Source organism: Palaemon carinicauda, chromosome 6 (genome assembly GCF_036898095.1).
Source record: "Palaemon carinicauda isolate YSFRI2023 chromosome 6, ASM3689809v2, whole genome shotgun sequence".
NCBI lineage: Eukaryota > Metazoa > Arthropoda > Malacostraca > Decapoda > Palaemonidae > Palaemon > Palaemon carinicauda.
This window is the reverse complement of record NC_090730.1, coordinates 87,127,923-87,147,922: the sequence shown is the minus strand read 5'-3', so window position 1 is coordinate 87,147,922 and position 20,000 is coordinate 87,127,923. Positions and strand designations below refer to the sequence as shown.

Genomic DNA, 20,000 nt, shown 5'->3' with positions numbered 1-20,000 from the left:
CAAAGATAATCTAAGCATATTATATGAAAATTTAAAAACAAAAATTGAAAATGTGAAACTAATTATAAACATAAATAAAACAAAATATATGATATTCAAAAGGGTAGGTTTGGCTTTAAACCCAGAGAAGGTAACTCATGGAATTGATGGAAGTAGGTGAGAGTTATAAGTATTTAGGTTTTCACATTGGGAATAACTTAATGGCTATTTCGAATGTCAAAATCAGGCTAAATTCTTTTTATTCTAAATTTAATTAGCTTTTTCGAAATTCTAATAACATGTCTATCAAAGTGTTTCTATACCTTTTTAATTTTTATTGTAATCCTGATTATGGACTATCTGTTTGGAATATTGGAAATATTTTCAGAAAGCAGATTTTTAAAGGGTTTGAAGTAGCTTATGGTAAAGCATTAAAGAAGATGTCTGGGCTGCCTATATGGGGTGCAACTCTAGATCATTTACATCTGGCAGGGAACTATATCTCACAGGAGTCAACTCTGCATATCAGTTGACTAGAGCTACGAGCTATATTAAAATTCTTTAGGACCAGGAACCACTGTTGCTAGGGAAGACCATGGGTACAAGGTCTCTTTTCCTGTTCCAGATAGTGATGGTGCTTTTAATTTGCATAAATTTGAGAGGAATAACCCTTTTTCTTCATTTTTTTTTCTTTGGAAAATCGAACATAGCTGATCAGCAAACTAGAAAGAGTCAGGTTCTGCCATATGAATAGTGTCTACATTAGTATGTTTAGAAATTTAGAAATAGTGGGGTTGCCTGAACGTACAGTATACATGTAAGTAACGTCAGTGAATAAAATATAAAGATATTTGATCATCGCTGCCAGAGGCCTTAGCATGGAAGGTAGATGCCCTATTACTAGTTTGATCAAATCTTAATCTTTACAAATTTTCACTGTTTGCCATGATTTAACAGGGGATAAACAAGTTCAGGATCTCTGCAATCAGTAGGATGAGACTTAATAGGCCCTTTCTGCCTACAAAGGGAATGGTTCACAGATCTGAGGCTTCTGTTGTTAGTGTGTCTGGGAAAATTTCTATACAAAACCAATCTGGCCATACAACAAATTTCAAAGATGATTCATCCAGATCCATCCGTTATAATTCTAACAGCGGGGAGACTATCTACAGTATTCTCAGAAACAAATGAGTTTTGCAACCATCAAGACTGTCTGTTATAGGTTCTAAAAGACAGTTTACCAATAATCTGTATCAAAGATAATGGAGTGTTTATCTTTATTGGTGTAAGTCTAGGAATGTATCAATGACTAGAACTAGCTTGGATGATATTGTAATTTTAATTTTTTTTATGGAAAAAACACTCAATTTCAGCTACTAAGGATTGTAGATCCATGCTTAATTCTGTATTCAGGGGTCTGTGACTAGATCTATCTATTTCAACTCCTTTTGCATACAAGCTCAGTCCATTTTTTGATGTTCCTTATACTTGTCATCAATATAATGTACATGCAATCTGGGTCATAGCAGCGTTTCAATACACTACTGTTTCCTTATCCAGGTTTTTCTTTTAAAGTTGTGTTATCCCTTTTCGATCTCAAAGTGATCAATGATAGTTTCTTCATGACCATTTATGAGACTTCATACAAGTATGCTGTGTGTCTGTAGAGTTTCCGTCATTAATATTTCCAAAGATTGAGAGTTTATTTGTTGTTTGGTTTCCTTGCTTGTGATGAGTTTACTAATAACATATGTATTATGTTTTTACCAAATTAGTTTTGATCTTCATTTGGTTTTCTAATCGCACAATTTTTCATTTGATATTTGATCAGTACTGTATATCCTTTTTATTTTCTGGTGTCTTTTTCCACCAGTTGTTCAGTGCCTGTTCCATAATAGTTTCCATCCTGTACTCAACTACTGTTTGGTTCTTCTTACTAACATCTTCACCTCCTGCCTATTTTTTTTATTTTCGTTGTTTCTACATTTAATCATATTAGTTTTCATTGCTCATACTTCATTTTGTTCTATCCTAGAGTTGTGTGTGCCTCTTGCATATTTCAAAGACACGCAAGTTCTGAGAGCCATTTCAGGTGGAGAATTCATAGGTCTATGATTTTATTATCATTGTTGACTCACTGTCATGGGTAGATGCAATATATACTAGTAAACAAATGTATATGATTAGGAAAACTCTCTTGTCTCTTTTCCAAGAGAAGAAATCCACATAGTGTTTGGTCAAAGACTGTATCACCTTTATTGCTGTTGGCAGTATTAGGGTACAAACCAAGCTTTGATTGAAATCCTTTCCTTCCTGGAAGAGTCACTCAGCTGGGCTTCCTTGTGCTGTGCTTTTGTTATGCGATGCCACATTGAGTCCTGGTTGTACCAGAAGACTTGCTCTAGAAGCTTCTATGGTGTGACCTAAGTGGGTTCTTTAAAGGAAATCAATCAGGTTGCAGAACATCAAATATAGTAACTCATTATATGGCATTGTTAATTACCACACACTGGTATCTAAGGAGATAGGAACGACAGAACAACGTTATAGTAAGTGTTAAGTAAACCAGAGGTTGGACAGAGTTAGTTTTCCGATAGGTTTCCCTTTCCAGTCCAGACATCAAATACCTATCTCCAAGATTTTGTCATATCAGTGAAGAGAAACCGCTATCCCATATGCATGTCTAAAGTCACCGTGTCAGCAACATTTGAGCAATTGGAGATAATGCACAAACTCCCCATTCAAGTATTTCATTGCTCTTATTTTGTAGCTTGTTCCCCCTATTTAACAAAATCTTGTATTAATTTAACCCTTTAAAACAATGGAGTAGCAACAATAATTTTCTCGGTAAATTAGCATGTGAATAAAAAAAAATTTTATATTCATTTCCCTCATTTCAATTACTGTTGTCAAATACTTTTTATTTATAGAATGAAAGAACCTGTAAGGATTCTGAGATGTAACCCTCACATAAACAATTCATCATCATTATCTCCTCCCACGCCTATTGATGCAAAGGGCCTTGGTTAGATTTTGCCAGTTGTCTCTATCTTGAGCTTTTAAATTAATACTACTCCATTCATGATCTCCTACTTCTGGCTTCACAGCCATCACCCATGTAGGCCTGGGTATTCCAACTCTTCTAGTTCCTTGTGGAGTCTAGTTAAAAGTTTGGTGATCTAATCTCTCTTGGGGAGTGCGAAGAGCGTGCCCAAACCCTCTCCATCTACCTCTCACCATGATTTCATCCACACATGGTATTCAAGTAATCTCTCTCATAGTTTCATTTCTAATCCTGTACTTCCATTTAACTCCCAGTATTCTTCTGAGGGCTTTGTTCTCAAATCTACAAAATCTGTTTGGTATTGTTTCATTGTTATACCAAGATTACTGTCCATACAGTAACACTGATCTCTCTAAACTGATATATAGCTCGATTTTTACATGTAATTTCAGGCGATTTGATTTCCAAATTTTACTTAACCTAGCCATTGTCTGATTTTTTTTTTTTCAATCTTTCATTAATATCAAATTCTAAAGATCCTGTATTAGAGATCATAGTTCCTAAATATTTAAATGATTCCATGATTAATGAGTTGGAATCACATAAACATTTAGATTATTATAAACATATATAATTTGAAAATTACGCAGGCTTATGATACTAGACATTGCTGGTTTGTATCGAGTATAAATGATATGATAAGTTTATCACAGATTTCTGTATATGCTTTCCACGGTAATGAAACCATGTATTTTTAGACTTTGACATATAATTTTCACTGAAATCTTACTATGTGTTTATTATTTAGTTTCATAATTCACAACTGGTTAAGAAATATCTTGATAATTTGAATTATGTCATGGCTGAAAAAGTAAGAGTTTTATTGACTGATGAAGTAATTTACAATATCCAATGTCATTATATTATTATTATTATTATTATTATTAATATTATTATTATTATCATTATTACAAGCTAGGCTGTAACCATAGTTGGAAAAGCAAGATGCTCTAAGCCCAAAGGCTCCAACAAGGAAAAATGCAGTGGTTTGAGTTTTAGTCTTGCACTTGAAGGTTCTATGATAACTAGAGTTACCTGGATAACAAGTTGTGAAAAAAATGAAAAATAATAAAATCTAGAACCTCTACATCCGAACGTATCTACATCCGAATTTTCCAACATCCGAAGTAAAATTCGAGCAAATTTTTGACTCCACCCGAATTTTATTTCGACACACGAAGTAAGCAATTTTCGTCGTACCGGTTGTATCCGAATTTTTCGACACGCGAAGTACAATTTGAACACGTTCCTACTCTACACCCGAATTTTTTATTTCCGCCGATAGAAGGCAGCACTTCGACCTCGGAGGGACCCTCAATTAGCGCGGCTTGGGTCAGTCCTCTGTTCTCGTCAGCTTCTTGCGGTTGTGCCCTGTGCGTTCTGCTATTATTGTACAGTTTTAATCGTGATTTTTTACGTGCATCCTTTTACGGTAATATACGTAAATCATGGGTCCTAAAAGGCTTAGTTTCGCAAGTGGTAGTGGTGAGAAAAGGAATAAGGAAATGCTTTCTTTAGAAGTAAAGCAAGGAATTTTTGAAAAGCAAGAGCGTGGTGTCCGTGTGAGTGAACTTGCAATAGGTTCGGCGCAAATAAAAAAGGTGTTAGGAAATTATCAAGACGTGGTCGACTTCATCGACAAATACCATCCAAAGAAATTGCAGGTTTGTCGTGTAGTTGCGCAGTTTGATGATGTTTCCCTAACTTATTTTCGAAACATTCTGAAAAGCTGTACCAAGCAACTTCCTATCGATAGCTTCTTTAAAAAAACTGCAAAGCGAACTCGTGATGAAGAGGATGGAAGTGGTTCAAAGAAAACGGCAAAGAGTGAAGAGAAAAAAATTCAATCAATTTTAAGTGGAGAGAGTGAAAGTGATTAAAATCAATCATCAAAAGGAAAAAAAGAAAATGTAAAAAAAAAATATAAAATATGAAAATAAAAAGAATAAATAAGCTAAGTTAGGTTAAAGTTCACTTAGTGTAAGTTAGAATAAGTTACGGTAGTGTACGTTTATCGTAGTCAACCTCTCTACCTCCTCGCCGCCCGTCCGTCTCCTCTCTGCGTAGCAAGACCAACAACACCTGTGCTGGAGTTTCTAAGGTAAAGTGAAGCTAAAAACCCGTTTCTTATTTATAATTTTTTGATAATTCTTTTTTACATGTCTATTATCTGATTTAGTGTGCATTATTCTCATGGGAAATTATGTGTAGTAGTTTATTAAGAAGTTATCATAGGTTTTTGGGCTCAACCACGGATTAATCCTATTTCAATGTATTCTTATGGGAAAATTCGTTTCGACATCCGAACATTTTCTACATCCGAAGTCGGTTGTGGAACGGATTAAATTCGTATGTAGAGGTACCACTGTATAGTGTCTGTGATTTGGAAATTATAGTTCTGCGTTCGATGTTTTATTAGATTCAGCTATGTTCTGCATGTGAAATATATACTCATTTACTAAATTGAATTATAGCATCCTCACACATACATTTTGATTCTCTGTTTCAGATATCATCATTACCCTGAACTAGAGACCTACATGAAAAAGTTGAATGAAAAGTATCCAAACCTTTCTCGAATGTACAGCATTGGTAAGAGTATTGAAGGCCGAGAATTATATGTTTTGGAGATCTCAGACAACCCTGGGATTCATGAACCCGGTAAGTATTTAGCCCATATATTTTCTTGTCAATGGTAGTTTGTATACTTAATGATAGCATTTACTCTTGTAACACATTGTATGAAAAATTACTTACATTATTGCAAAAACTGCAGGCATTTAAAGGGTACATATGGTAAACGGACCCTTATACTGTTCTAACTAAAGAGTAGTTGATAGGAACACAATATTGGAATTAAGGTTTAGCCTAGGAGGCCATTTTGCAGTCATGTGTTTCAAGTCAGTTGATTGGTGAAGAAAAAAAAAATTATAGTACAGTAATTATAAACAGAATTTCTTAATTATTGCAGCTTCTCCAGAAGCTCGAGTTAATCTACATTTACCCACAAAATAATTTTTTTTTTTTTTTTAAATGTTCTCATTTTCTTTCCTTACAATAAATACAATGTCCCTAGTCAAGGAAAGAATATTCTAGCGCTAATTGGTAACTGACAAGCTAGTCTCCTCAGTTTTTCAGATGTGTCGGTTGTGTTCAGACATCCAGATTATTTGCCTATTACTATGTTTAGTCCGAAGGACATGGCTCTGAAAGCGTACTTTCTTTTTTGTAGCCTGAATCCTAGGTAGGAGGGGAGTTGGCGATTGATTGGAATGTGCCAATAGGCATCTGCCATGTCTATGGAGACTGTGTATGCCCTTTTGGGCAGCAGGGCCCTTATGTGTTGAAGGGTAAACATCTTGAACTTGTCGTTTTCTATAAACTTGTTGAGTGGCGACAAATCCAGAATGACTCTTGAGTCCTTCTTGGGAACACAAAACAGCCTTCCTTGGAATTTGATGGACTTTGCCCTCCTTATCACCCGTTTGCTCAAGAGTTCTCGGGTGTATTCTTCCAGAACGGGGGTGGAGTGTTGGAAGAATTGAAGAAATGTTGGTGGAGCTGTCTTCCAGGTCCAACCTAGTCCATTCTTAATTAGGTTGTGGGCCCAGGGATCGAAGGTCCAACGATCCCGGAATAGTTGGAGTCTTCCTCCTACAGGAAGCATCTCATTGCTTCTGGTTTCCGGAGGGCTTGCCTTCTTGCCTGCGTCCTCCCCTACCCCCTCTTCCTCTCGAGGGATGTCTAGAGGAACCTCTGTTTGACCCCCTACCTTTAGGGTGAAAGGTAGTGGTCTGCCTCTCAAAGGCGGGAGTGAAGGCTGGTGACTGAGTCACCACCTGCTGGGGTACCATCTGGTAGGTAGGTTGGGGCTGTGCCACCATCTGGGGCACCGCGGTCATGGGAAGTTGTTGTTGTCTAGCAGGGCGAGAGGGCACTCTTGGCCTCTTTGTCTTCCGTTTCGGTTGGAGACCCTCATCCGGGGAAGACTTCCTCTTAGCCAACATGCCCCACTTCTGGAGAAGATTTCTATTCTCCGTGGCGGCCTTGTTGACTATTTCTTTGACTACTTCATTTGGGAAGAGGTCTTTCCCCCAGATATTGGAAGATGTTAACTTCCTGGGTTCTTGTCTGACCGCAGCCGAGGCAAACACGAACTCCCTGCAAGCCCTTCTAGCCCTAACAAAGCTATAGAAGTCCTTAATTAGGGTTACCAAGTGTGTTTTGGCTATGACCATGAACATATCTGGGGACCTATATTCACTGGCCAGGGTCACCTGGAGGGACAGAGAGGCAACAAGCCTTTCCTTCGTGTCCTGCTCCGTACGCAGGAGAAATTCAGACATTTTGGGGAAGTTTTCGCTAAACTGACGTCCAGCGATATCGGCCTCCAACTTCCCGACTGAGAAGGTAAGGTGGATATCCTTCCAGTCTTTGTGATCCGTTGGCAGGGCTAGGGAAAGGGTCCTACACTCCTCCAGTGTAGGGCAAGGTTTCCCAGCTTCCACTGCTTTGATCACTGCCTTAAGCCTATTTCCGCAAAGGGGAAGGCCATTGTCGCTGGAACAAGAAAGGAAGGGTGTTTCTTACTCAGGGCTGGCACCTTAGAGTTGGTGAAGCCCCTGTCCTTCAGACTGCTGGCTAGCAGAGCTTGAGCCTTTGTATGGTCAAGTACTATGACCTCCTTGGGCTCTGTCTCCTCTTTGGATATAGGTTCTGCCCTTAGACGAACAAAGCAGTCAGGATAGGACTCAAAGCTGGGCCAGAACTCTATGTCCTCGATAATAACAGCTCCCAGCTTTTCTGAGATGAAGATCTTGCCGTTCGTTATTGGCATGTACTCGGCATGCCTCCATGGGTTTACCTCGGAGCACGAGGGAAGATCCTTCACATCAAGTCTCCTATGAGACCCACAGGCCGCTGCAAGCTGGTGAATCTCCTTCCTTAGCGCAGCTTCCCTTTCTTCGCTCTTCTTCTGAAAGGTCTCCATCATGGCTCTGATGGCAAACAGGGTGGCATCCGACTTATCAGGTGGAGGAGCGGAGGACGTAGAGAGCACTGGTTCTGGGGCAGGAACCGACGAAACAGACATTGTTTCGACTTCATCCTCTTCCATCTCTGGAGCCAACATTGACTCCTCTTCTTGACCTTCAGCCAGAAGGTCCTTTTCGGTGTCCTCTGACACCTCTGACATCCTCTCATCATCTAGATGGATGTCCTTCATCGCATCCGAGACATCCGTGTCCATGGCTATCTGGATACAAGGGATCTCAGGGTGAGGCTGAGGAATGACAGCATCCGCAGATGCTTTTGGGAATAGATAGGCCCTCATACGCTCATTGGGGAGGTAAGGCCCCGTGGCATTTTTCTGGAAGCCACGAACCCATGTGCGCAGCTTGTTCCGAGCTGCATCCCGTGACTTCGTTGTCTTGGGGTTCTCAAGAGCCTCATAAACCAAGTCTTTGCACACTGTACATACCTGGGGGTCCCAATATTTGAGAGGTCCCTTGGTGATGGAACAATGGGAGTGCGTCCTACACTCCAGGTGGCCGCAGAAGTCCCTGCTACGCACGTTGCAGAAGACGCTGCCACACCTCACATGGTCCTCCTGTAAAGAGAGGAAAATATAATGAGTATAAAGTAGTTTATCTATCTAGATAAACTAATAAATATTATTAATATTATTTTCCATTTTATTTTATTGCATATAGCTTAGGATAGATAAGGAAATTATTTTAGAATATGCAAATTTCTTTTAAAAGAAAGTAGGTACCATTGCACTGGGAGATATATCTCATTTTGGAAAGAGCAGTTTCCTCATAAGTGCCAAATCAGAAACACAATCTGTTATACTATGCAATTTAAAGACATAGAATGATGACAAAGTTGGATGTGAAATACCATATAAACTTCAGTTATGGAAGGGGAGTAGTTTTCAATAGAGACTTGTATGAGTTTACGTATGAGGAGATACCGGTCATGTGTCCTTTAACTGTATGGAAAGTGCATAAAGTCCCTGGAACATCAATGATTATCCTTACTTTCCAGGATGCTGATATGCCTTTCACTGTACATAGAAAATGAATGGATTAAAGTTCGAACTTTTAAGCAGAAGCCACTGCAATGTTTTAAATGGTTTCGATATGGGCATCCTTCTAAAATTTGCAAGAATGAAAAAATGTGTAATACTTGTTCCAATGTTTACCATGGAGAATGTATACTATGGGCCATTTGTATGAACTGCAATTAGAAGAGGCTGCCCTCAATAAATCCAGTATCATACATATAAGTGTAGGGCATGCCAAGAAACTTAAGTAAATCAACAAGTTATGCAAAGGTATTGAAAAATGAGGCTGGAGATATCCAACCCTCCTATTACTGCCAGTATTCAACAAAAAAAGTAATTCGTCATTTTCTAATAAAATTCTGCATGATAGGACAAGAATATCACCCCCTAAGGCTTTGCCCACCTCTATTAAACCTTTGTCCCTCATTACAAAGGATTATACTAACCTCCTTCAGGCTATATCTTTGCCGGATTTGATGAAGGTTTCACATAAAATAGAGTTATCAGGTGCACCTGTAGTGGGGAAAACACCAAAACCTAACATTGAAAAGGCTAATGTAAACTCTAACTTATCAAGACCCTCACTTAAGAAGCCTACAGAAAATATTGTTGAATCAAAAACTGTCAGTGGGAAGACCTCATCCAAGATGTCATCCAAAAAATAATCCATAGTTTTCTCCTCCATTTTGCAATGGAATTGTTAGGGTTTAAGGGCCAAATATGAAGAACTTTAGCTTCTTATTCATGAGCACTCCCCTATAGTTGTATGTCTACTGGAGAGCAAGCTTGATGCTAATACTCCATGTCCTTGAGAGTGTGTTAGGTACAGGACACGATAAGATCAACAAATAGGGAGCCATGGTGGAAGTCTTACATATGTTCGCCTAGGTGTTCCCAAAATATTACCCATTTTTACCCCTCTGCAGGCAGTAGTTGTACAAATTGATAGAGAGAAAATAACATAATTTGCTCTCTTTATTTGCCTTGTAATGACAACATCCTGTAAAATGATTTAGTAGAGGTAATTCAACAACTCCCTCAGCCTTTTCTCTTGTTTGGGAATTTTAATAGTAGACATCGTTAATGGGATGATGTTTTAGTAAACACAAGGGGCAACATTATATCATCAATTGTGGAAAATGAATATGTTTAACTACTTAATATAGGAGAGCCCACGCACTTCCATGTTCAAACAGGTACCTTGACGTGCTTTGACCTATTAATCGCAAGCTCTAATTGCCTTCTCGATTTCGATTGTGGGACATTGAATTATTGTCATACTAGTGATCATGCAACAATCATTATAAACACCAACAATGGTCCTCCTCGACAGAGATAGCTACAATGGAAACAACAGGGATATTCAAACAATGACCAGTCCTATGGGGGTCTTCAGAGCTAACTGGCCCGTACAGAGTCACAAGAAGGTCTTTAACTCAATTGCGCAGACGCCGTACCGAGGAGAATCAAATTATATACAAGAAATGTAGAGCACAGTTCAGTCGGGCCATGAAAGAAGCTAGGCCCCAGTCTTGGGTAACTTTTGTTTCCTCCATTTACAGTAGAACACCACCATCTTTTGTATGGATGAAAGTAAAAAAGATAGCAGGCAAATTCACCTCAAAACCATTTTAAATTTTGCAACAGGAAAAGAAGAGTCATACAATTCTCCTTTTACTGAAAGAGAATTTGATTCCGCACTTGCTATGTGTAATGATACAGCCCCTTGACTTGATGGAATTCCATTTGCAATGATTAAACATGTACCTGTTAATACCAAGTTATTTATTTTAAGCATTATTAACGGAATGTGGTATAATCATAGTTATCCAAGTGTTTGGGAAATAGCCAATATTTTAGCCTTTTTAAAACCCGGTAAGGATAAGCTTTTAGCTGCAAACTATCGACCAATTGCATTGACATATTGTTTATGTAAGATCATGGAGAATATGGTCAATGCAAGACTGATATGGTACCTGGAAAAGAAAGGTAGTTTATCACCTATCCAGTGTATATTAAGAAAAATGCTCTCAACAACTTATGCGTTGATATGACTGGAATCCTCTATTTGTGAAGCCTTTACTTCCAAACAGCACCATGTAATAGTAATTTTTTACCTTGTAAAGGCATATGATACTGCATGGAAAGACGGTCTACTAAAAACCATTGATGAATTAGAATTAAGAGGGGAGCCACCACTGTTTATTCAATCATTTATATCACATAGATTTTTTCAAGTGAAAGTGGGGAAAACTCTATCAGAGAGGAAATGTCAGGAAGAGGGGGTTCTTCTGGGTAGTGTGCTAAGTGTAACCCTATTTGCACTAGCCATTAATGGGATATCCTCTGTCATTCCCAATGATATTCTCTCAACATTATTTGTAGATGAACTCTATATTATTTATTTGCTTGAGCTAGACTGGCAATGCTTGAGAGAAAACTACTGTTGTCCATTTCTGTCGTATTCAAAGAGTACATCCAGACCCGGATCTATACATCAAAGGTCAACATATCCAATGTGTAAGTGAAGCTAGATCTCTAGGGTTGATATTTGATTGTAGGCTTACATGGGTTTGTCACTTTAAAGCCTTAAAAGTTAAATATCTTGAGGCTTTGAATCTTCAAAAAGTTTTGTCCCATGCATCATGAGGGCAGACCACAAAACTATTTTGAAAGTTTTGCAATGCCTTACTTTTTTCAAATTTAGTTATGGGTGTGAGATATACTCCTTAGCCACCCCAAGCCAATTAAGAATTTTAGATTCTATACACCATACTGGTATCAGATTAGCAACAGGAGCATTTAGAACATCCCGTATTCTAAGCATCCTTGATGATGCTGAAGAATTACCATTAGACCTTTACCGAAAATCTTTTATTATTGAGTATTGGTTTAGGTTGCAAAGACATCCTAATTCTTTAGCCTCTCAGACTGCAAGCCTTGTAAGGCACTCAACATACTTTGAGTTACACCCAAAATCCCCTCAACCTTATGGTTTTTGGGTGAAACAATTGATACACAGTCTTGATATACAGTGAACCCTCGTTTATCGCGGTAGATAGGTTCCAGACCCGGCCGCGATAGGTGAAAATCCGCGGAGTAGTGACATCATATTTACCTATTTATTTAACATGTATATTCGGACTTTTAAAACCTTCCCTTGTACGTAGTATCGTTAACAAACCACCCTTTAATGTACAGAACACTTAATGCATGTACTACAGCACCCTAAACTAAAACAGGCACAAATATTAAAGGCGATTTTATATCATGCGTTTCCTAAACACCTAAAAAGCACGATAAAAAATGGCAACCAATGTTTTGTTTACGTTCATCTCTGATCATAATGAAGAAACAAACTCATTTAGTGTACACATATATGTATAGGTTAGTTTTTGCATCGATTATATTGATTATACAGTATGTTGATTTTTTTATTACCAATGTTTTACGTACTTAATTTTTCTTAGGACTTCCTAATGAAATTTTTTTCTTTATGACGCCGCCTGAAACGACGGCGTTATAAAGTACTGTACGCTCAGTAAACAACCACGCTCAGAACAAAGAAGGCATATAACGCGCATGATGAAAGTGATAAATAATGATATTTACAGTAAAAGCATTTACAAAATATGTTATTAGTACAAATATAATTTACCGTATCTATATAAAATCATACAGTACATACTGTACGTAGCAAAGCAGGAAAACAATTTACGAGAGAGAGAGAGAGAGAGAGAGAGAGAGAGAGAGAGAGAGAGAGAGAGAGAGAGAGAGAGAGAGAGAGAGAGAGAGAGAGAGAGAGAGATTGTTTTATGTACGTACAAATGTAAATTTTAAACAAAAAAAATATGATAGGTTACAACATGTAGACTTTTAAAACCTTCCCTTTAACTTAATGCATACAGTACTAAACTATAAAACAGGCACAAATATTAGAATGTGAGAATATTAAAGTAAAAAATAAAGATTGTTACTGTACTCACCACGAAAGAAGTTCAAGAAAAACTTGAATGATGATGGCGATGAATTTGCTGCACAGTAGAAATGATGATGATGAAGCTGATGATGTGTTCTACTGTGCAGCCAGGTAGTATTTTACGTCTCTTCAGACGGAGGTGTCTTTTCCTGGGACACCTCTTCAAATTCTTCCTGGGAAACTTCTTCAATTTCTTCCGAAGGCGTACTAGCAGGAGGAACTGGCTCTTTTTTGCGAGGCTGGAAGAACATTGTGATCGGAAGTTGTTGCCGCTGCTTCTTTTTTCGATCTAAGAGCATCTTGTAGGGAGTCATTATGTCATCAACCTTGTTGCAGAATTGCATCGAGCGAACCATATCCTCGTCCCACTCTTGCAACATTTCTTTCAACTCCTTCGCATGGTTGCAGGCCTTGGCAAGCCGTTCTAATGTTAAGCCCGTTTCTTCGACATTTTCTTGGGTCTCTTCCTGGGTTTCACTCTCTTCTTCGCTTGCCGATTTCGTTAGGTCTTCGAGGTCTGCGTCAGTTAGGGGCTGGGAATGGCAGTCCAACAACTCGTCGACGTCTTCAGTCGTCATGTCGCCAAACCCGTCACCTCCAATTATGGCAGCCAACTGCACAGATTTGCGTATTGCAGAGTGTTGGATTTCAGCAGGTGTAAATCCCTCGTCGTCGTAAACAATCTGGGGCCACAACTTCTTCCAGCTCGCATTCACGGTTGCAGGTTTCATCTCTTGCAGTGCCTTCTGAATATTCTGCAGGCACGTGGCTATGGTGTACTGCTGCCAGTACGCCTTCAAGTTAAAATCTTCATCCTCATCATCTTGGGCAGCATCCACACACGCAACGAGGTCCGCCAAGGTATTCTTCGTGTAGAGGGCCTTGAACGCCCTGATAACCCCCTGGTCCATCGGTTGAATTAATGACGTGGTGTTGGGTGGCAGGAACTCAACCTGAATGCCCTCATGCGACAGGTCAGTTGCGTGTCCACCAGCGTTATCCATAAGGAGAAGGATCTTGAATGGCAAGCCCTTCTCTAAGAGATATTTGCTGACTTGCGGGATAAAACACTGATGGAACCAGTTGGAGGTCAGCATCTTCGTAATCCATGCTTTTGGATTATGCATCCAGTACACGGGAAGGAGATTCTTATTTTTATTTTTCAAAGCGCGAGGATTTTTCGACTTATAAATAAGCCCCGGCTTTAGCAAAAATCCAGCAGCATTGCCACACATCACGAGGGTAACGCGATCCTTGAATGCTCTAAAGCCAGAGGCTTTGACTTCCTCGTTGAACAGGAAAGTTCGCGACGGCATTCTCTTCCAAAATAAGCCGGTCTCATCCATATTAAACACTTGTTCCGGCTTGTATCCACCTTCGGCGATAATATTCTTGAATGTCTGGTTCGCGTAAGTTTCAGCAGCGGCAATGTTAGCCGAAGCAGCCTCGCCATGCAGGGAAACGCTTTTCAGGGCGAAGCGTTTCTGAAACTTCGCGAACCATCCTTTGCTGGCTGAAAAATGTTGTTTCTGAGGCTGGGAATCAGTGGATGTCCCTGGTTGAGGATCATCTGCATCATCATCTTCTTCAGCATGGTTGCCGTCGTCGTCTTGAGGTTCCTTTGCAGCAAAATTCTCATACAAGCTCAAAGCCTTTGTTCGGATGGTGTTCGTATCCAAGGCTATGTTTTTCTTCCGGCAGTCGGCAATCCACACAGCTAAAGCACCTTCCATGCGTACGATCGTTTTATTACGTGTTGTAACGACTCGCTTCGCTGATCTGCTAAAGGTGACTGCAGCCATCTTTCTAATGTTCGCCTCGTCCTTCTTGATATAGCGAACAGTAGATTCGTTGATTCCAAAATGGCGCGCTGCGGCCGCGTAACTTCTACCGTCTTTTAACATATCGAGAAGCGTAACCTTCTCAGCAATCGTCATCATCCTTCGGTGGCGTTTAGGCTCACTACCAGCCTTAGTAGAAGCAGAACGCTTGGGAGGCATTGTACAGTAGGATTTAACAAAAAGTTCAACTTAAAAAGGTCGCACACAGCACAGATTAAACTTCACAAACTTAAGAACGTCTACTCAGTGATACGCCGTAAGAGAAAGTGGACGACCCGGGCCCGCGAGAACCTAGATGCTGGAAGCTGGAGATGCGGGCAAAACACCAATCACAGGCTAGATAACAAAACTTGAGTTCTGATTCGTCATCTATCAGCGCTTGAACCAATCACAACCCGTCTTACAGTATATGATGCGTAGGTTACCAACTCAAAGTACAAGATACCCCGCGCATACCGTACGTACAGTATTAATAATAATAATAATAAATAATGATAATAATACAGTAATAATAATAATAATAATGATAATAATAATAACAATCATAATTTTATTAACAACAACAACAACAATAATAATAATAATAACAATAATAATAATAGCTTTACGTATGCTATTTTATTCTTTTGTAGGATGTGTGTCTCTCTCTCTCTCTCTCTCTCTCTCTCTCTCTCTCTCTCTCTCTCTCTCTCTCTCTCTCTCTCTCTCTCTCTCTCTCGTACGCTTATTCGAAATGTGATTTTTGCAACAAAAAATATTATTGGATGCAGTACTATGTACGTATACATACAAAAGATTCATGGAAAAGAAGCACATCCATTACATTTGTAGTACAGTAGTAGCAATCAGCAGCCTTACACCATTCTAATATTGTATGACTGCATCTGATTTGCGTTTCATGTTCGATTTAATTTTACTACGTACTGTATACAGTACTGAATTATCGTATGATAATAATACAGTAATAATAATAATAATAATAGTAATAATGATAATAATAATAACAATAATAATTTTATTAACAACAACAACAATAATAATAATAATAATAACAACAATAATAATAATAGCTTTACGTATGCTATTTTATTCTTTTGTAGGATGTGTGTGTCTCTCTCTCTCTCTCTATCTCTCTCTCTCTTACGCTTATTCGAAATGTGATTTTTGCAACAAAGAATATTATTGGATGCAGTACTACGTACGTATACATACTAAAGAATCATGGAAAAGATGCACTTCCATTACATTTGTAGTACAGTAGTAGCCATCAGCAGCCTTACACCATTCTAATATGGTATGACTGCATCTGATTTGCGTTTCATGTTCGATTTAATTTTACTACGTACTGTATACAGTACAGTACTGTATTATCGTATGATCACATTCTCTTTTCGTGTTTTATTTCTTTCTGTGCTGAATTATATATCATATGTAATGCAATGAACAATCAGTAAGAGCAGATATTACTAATTACAGTATTAATGGAATTACAGGTAACGAAATATCGTATTTGGGGATCTTCAGATTTCGCGGTATTTTTGGAATTTCCGGAAAATCCGCGATATGTATATATATATGGGTTATGGAAAAAACCCGCGAAGTGGTGAATCCGTGATGGTGGAACCGCGAAGTAGCGAGGGTTCACTGTAGCTAGAGCTAAGGTGCTTACATTTAAGGTATTATCAACGCCTCGGTGGAGATTACCAGAGGTATCTTTTCGTAAATATTTTATTGGTCTTGAAAAGAATATGTCTGACTTAGAAGCCAGGTCTCTCTCGATGGAACATTGTAGAACATAAGGAATTGACTTTTATATGTACTGATGGCTCCAAATCTGATGCTGGCGTTGGATTTGGAGTATAAAGTAATGCTTTTAATTGTAGAGGTGTACTTCCACTAACAGCTTCCATATTTCCTGCCAAACTATATGGCATACTAACCGCTGTTGAAAAAATATTATTTGATGAGGTGTAATTTTACCATTTTTAGTGATGCAAGGAGTGTCCTTCAAACTTTTGTAGGTTTTAATTCCAGTAACCCTTTAGTTATAAAGATTTTAGAATGGCTGTTTATTATTGGACTGAGAGGTATAACAGTTATATTTTGCTGGGTTCCGGCATACACAGATGTGTCTGGAAATGAGAAGGTAGATTTACTGGCAAAGAATGCTGCAGCTGAATTAGGACCAAGAAGGTATCCCATTCTTTGTGATGATTGTTTACCCAACATTAAGAATTTGATTTCTAGTAATTGGTAACAACATTGGGATAGTTTAATTAAAACTGAGATGCGAGAAATAATGAATTTTATTTACCCCTGGAAGGAAGCATAACATGATGCCCCGAAAGTGGGAGACTACTCTTTGTTGTCTCCACATTGGTCACACTCGGTTGACACATAAATATCTGCTTACTGGCCAATGCCAGCCATATTGCGACTGTACCTTGACAGTGAGGCATTTGTTGACCGAATGCCCCACATATAGTAATAAAAGAAATAATGTATTCTGTTTGAGGCTTGAGGTGAGGATGGCAGGTTCATCCTTGCCGAGATTCTTGGACATGTGTCCAACCATGCTAGCGGTAGTTTTAGCTTTACTTCAGAAGCAGGTCTTTTGAGAGCTATTTAACTTTTGAAAATATATCTTTGTTTTTATGGGTTTAATTGAATATTCTTTTATTCTTTATTTATAGTAAAGGATATCGCATCAATGACCTTAGATGTCAGGATGACAGAAAACCTCAAATCAATCAATTTGAAATTAAACCATTGTTCCCTATTCTTGGATAGTGCCATAGCCTCTGTATCATAGTTTTTCACTGTCTTGGGTTAGAATTCTTTAGATTGAGCTTACAATCGGGAACACTATTTTATCTTATTTTTCTTCCTCTTATATTTTTTTGAAGTTTTTATAGCTAATATATGAAAGATCTCTATTATTATTGTGACTGTTCTTGAAATATATAGTATTAATTGTTCATTACTTCTCGTAGTACATATATTTCCTTTCATCACTGGGCTATTTTTTCCTGTTGGAACCGTTGGGCTTATAGCATCCTACTGTTCCAACTAGGGTTGTAGCTTAGCTAGTAGTAATAATAATAAAGATAATAACTAATGCTCCTTAGCAACTGCTTTTATGTTCTGTGAGAGTTCTAACGTGCCCTCTCAAACGTACTCATAGAGGTAGCCCAACCATTATGTATCTGTTTGTCAGCTCTGGCAGGCTCACGAAGATGGTCATGAGATACACCATCTCATTGATTAAGCAGGCCATTGACCACGCCATTAATCTTTCTCCCTGGCATCAGCAAAGTACACGACCCAGAGCTCCTGATGTTAGGTGCATAAGTACATCCTGGGTATTCGAGAAGAGCCTCTCTGTGATGCATATGGAGGAGATGAACTACTTTCATTGCAAAATGTGACACACAGGTCCTCAGATACCTTTATGAGAAGATCTGTGGCAGCTGCACACCATGTGGGTTAGCGGCCTTAGCTCCTCAAAGGACTATTAGTGGTTACGTTGTTAGTCAAGGATGAATTTTCAAGTAATGACTGGCCTTTTCTGTACTTAATCTTCCGCTCTCTTGGGGCATAACATCCGGAAACTCTGTTTGTTAGATCTCCTCTGACTGTAGGTAGGCCCCATTTTAGTTTGTAGCCAAAGTATATCTTTTTTATATGAAAGTCACATCCCCAATCTTCTTATGAGGGGGAGTTGGAACATTAAGCATCTGTTTGTCAGCTCTGGCAGGCTCAAGAAGATGGTGACGAGAAACACCATCTCCTCATTGATAAAGCAGGTCATTGACCACACCACCAATCTTTCTTCTTGGCATCATCAAAGCACACGACGCAAAGCTTATGACGTTATGGGCATAAGTTCGTCCCGGGCATTCAAGAAGAGCCTCTCTCTGACGCATGTGGAGGAGATGAACTACTTTCACTGCAAGATGTGATACACAGGTCCTTAGATACCTTTATGAGATGACCTGAGGTTGCTGCAAAGCATGTGGGTTTGCTGCCGTAGCTCCTCAAAGGACTATTAGTGGTTGTCCGAGGAGAGAGGTTACGTTATTAGTCAAGGATGAATTATCAAAGAATGATCGGTCTTTTCTGTACTTCATCTTCCGCTCTCTTGTGGCATAGCATCCTGAGACTCTTTTGGTTAGATATCCTCTGACCTTAGGTAAGCCCCATTTTATTTTGTAGCCAGAGTCACGTCCCCAATCTTCTTACGAGGAGGAGTTGGAACATCGGCTCTCAGTTTTTATACTCACAAACCTGTTCTTAAACATAGCCTTGGCAGTCACAGTTACATTCTTATGCTTGTATTCACTTTTGCAGAGGATGTCAACTTGTTGGTATTGACAAGCCACTTTTTTACGAGGTGTAAGGATTTTTATCCTCTACATTATCATGCTTAGATGCAGCAATCCTGGGTTTACAGTTTCATCCAGCTGAAGGGACTTCTACCCACTGAAGTATGTCTCTCCTATGTAAAGAATGTAAGGTTTTTTTTCCGTGTAGGAACAAATGACAAATTTGGAAGTAATTTTTATTTTTCCTAATAATACAGACCTGGAGTTCTTTCCATATACTTTACTCGCCATCACCTAATCCCCAGGAGAAAATCCCATCTGCAATCAAAATAAAGGAGGTATGAGTGAGCGGGGTGCGGTGCTCCTCCCCCACTACCACGAGTAACACCTGTAATGGCTGGTTAAACCTTGTTAAAAGTTTTATAGCTGTGTGCCAGCTTGCCCTGATTTCTTCTATGTAAAGAACTCCAGCATTGTATTGTTAGAAAAATACAAATACAAATTACTTCCATCTTTGTCATTTTATTTTGCATATTCTGTTTCATATAGGAAAGTTATTTTCAAAATCTTGAGTCATTAATAAAGTGCATACTGGAATTTTTATAAGCTTCATAATCAACATGAAATAATTTTTTTAGTCAAATTGAAAAAAAGTTTATTTAGTCAAATTTTATTACTTTACCTTATAAGAATTCATATATAAATGATGTTGTAATTTCAGGTGAACCAGAATTCAAGTACATAG

General features: G+C 38.7%; 1 protein-coding gene across 1 annotated transcript in view; it reads left to right on the top strand.

Annotated features, from left to right (window-relative positions):
* The window catches only part of LOC137643131 (carboxypeptidase D-like), a 589,663-nt gene that overhangs the window by 48,453 nt on the left and 521,210 nt on the right, over positions 1-20,000 (top strand). Inside the window, exons 3-4 of the mRNA XM_068375981.1 lie at positions 5,553-5,704; positions 19,977-20,000. The exon at positions 19,977-20,000 is cut by the window's right edge and continues 168 nt beyond it. Of these exons, the coding sequence (XP_068232082.1) occupies positions 5,553-5,704; positions 19,977-20,000 (176 nt within the window). The remainder of the gene's footprint in view (positions 1-5,552; positions 5,705-19,976) is intronic.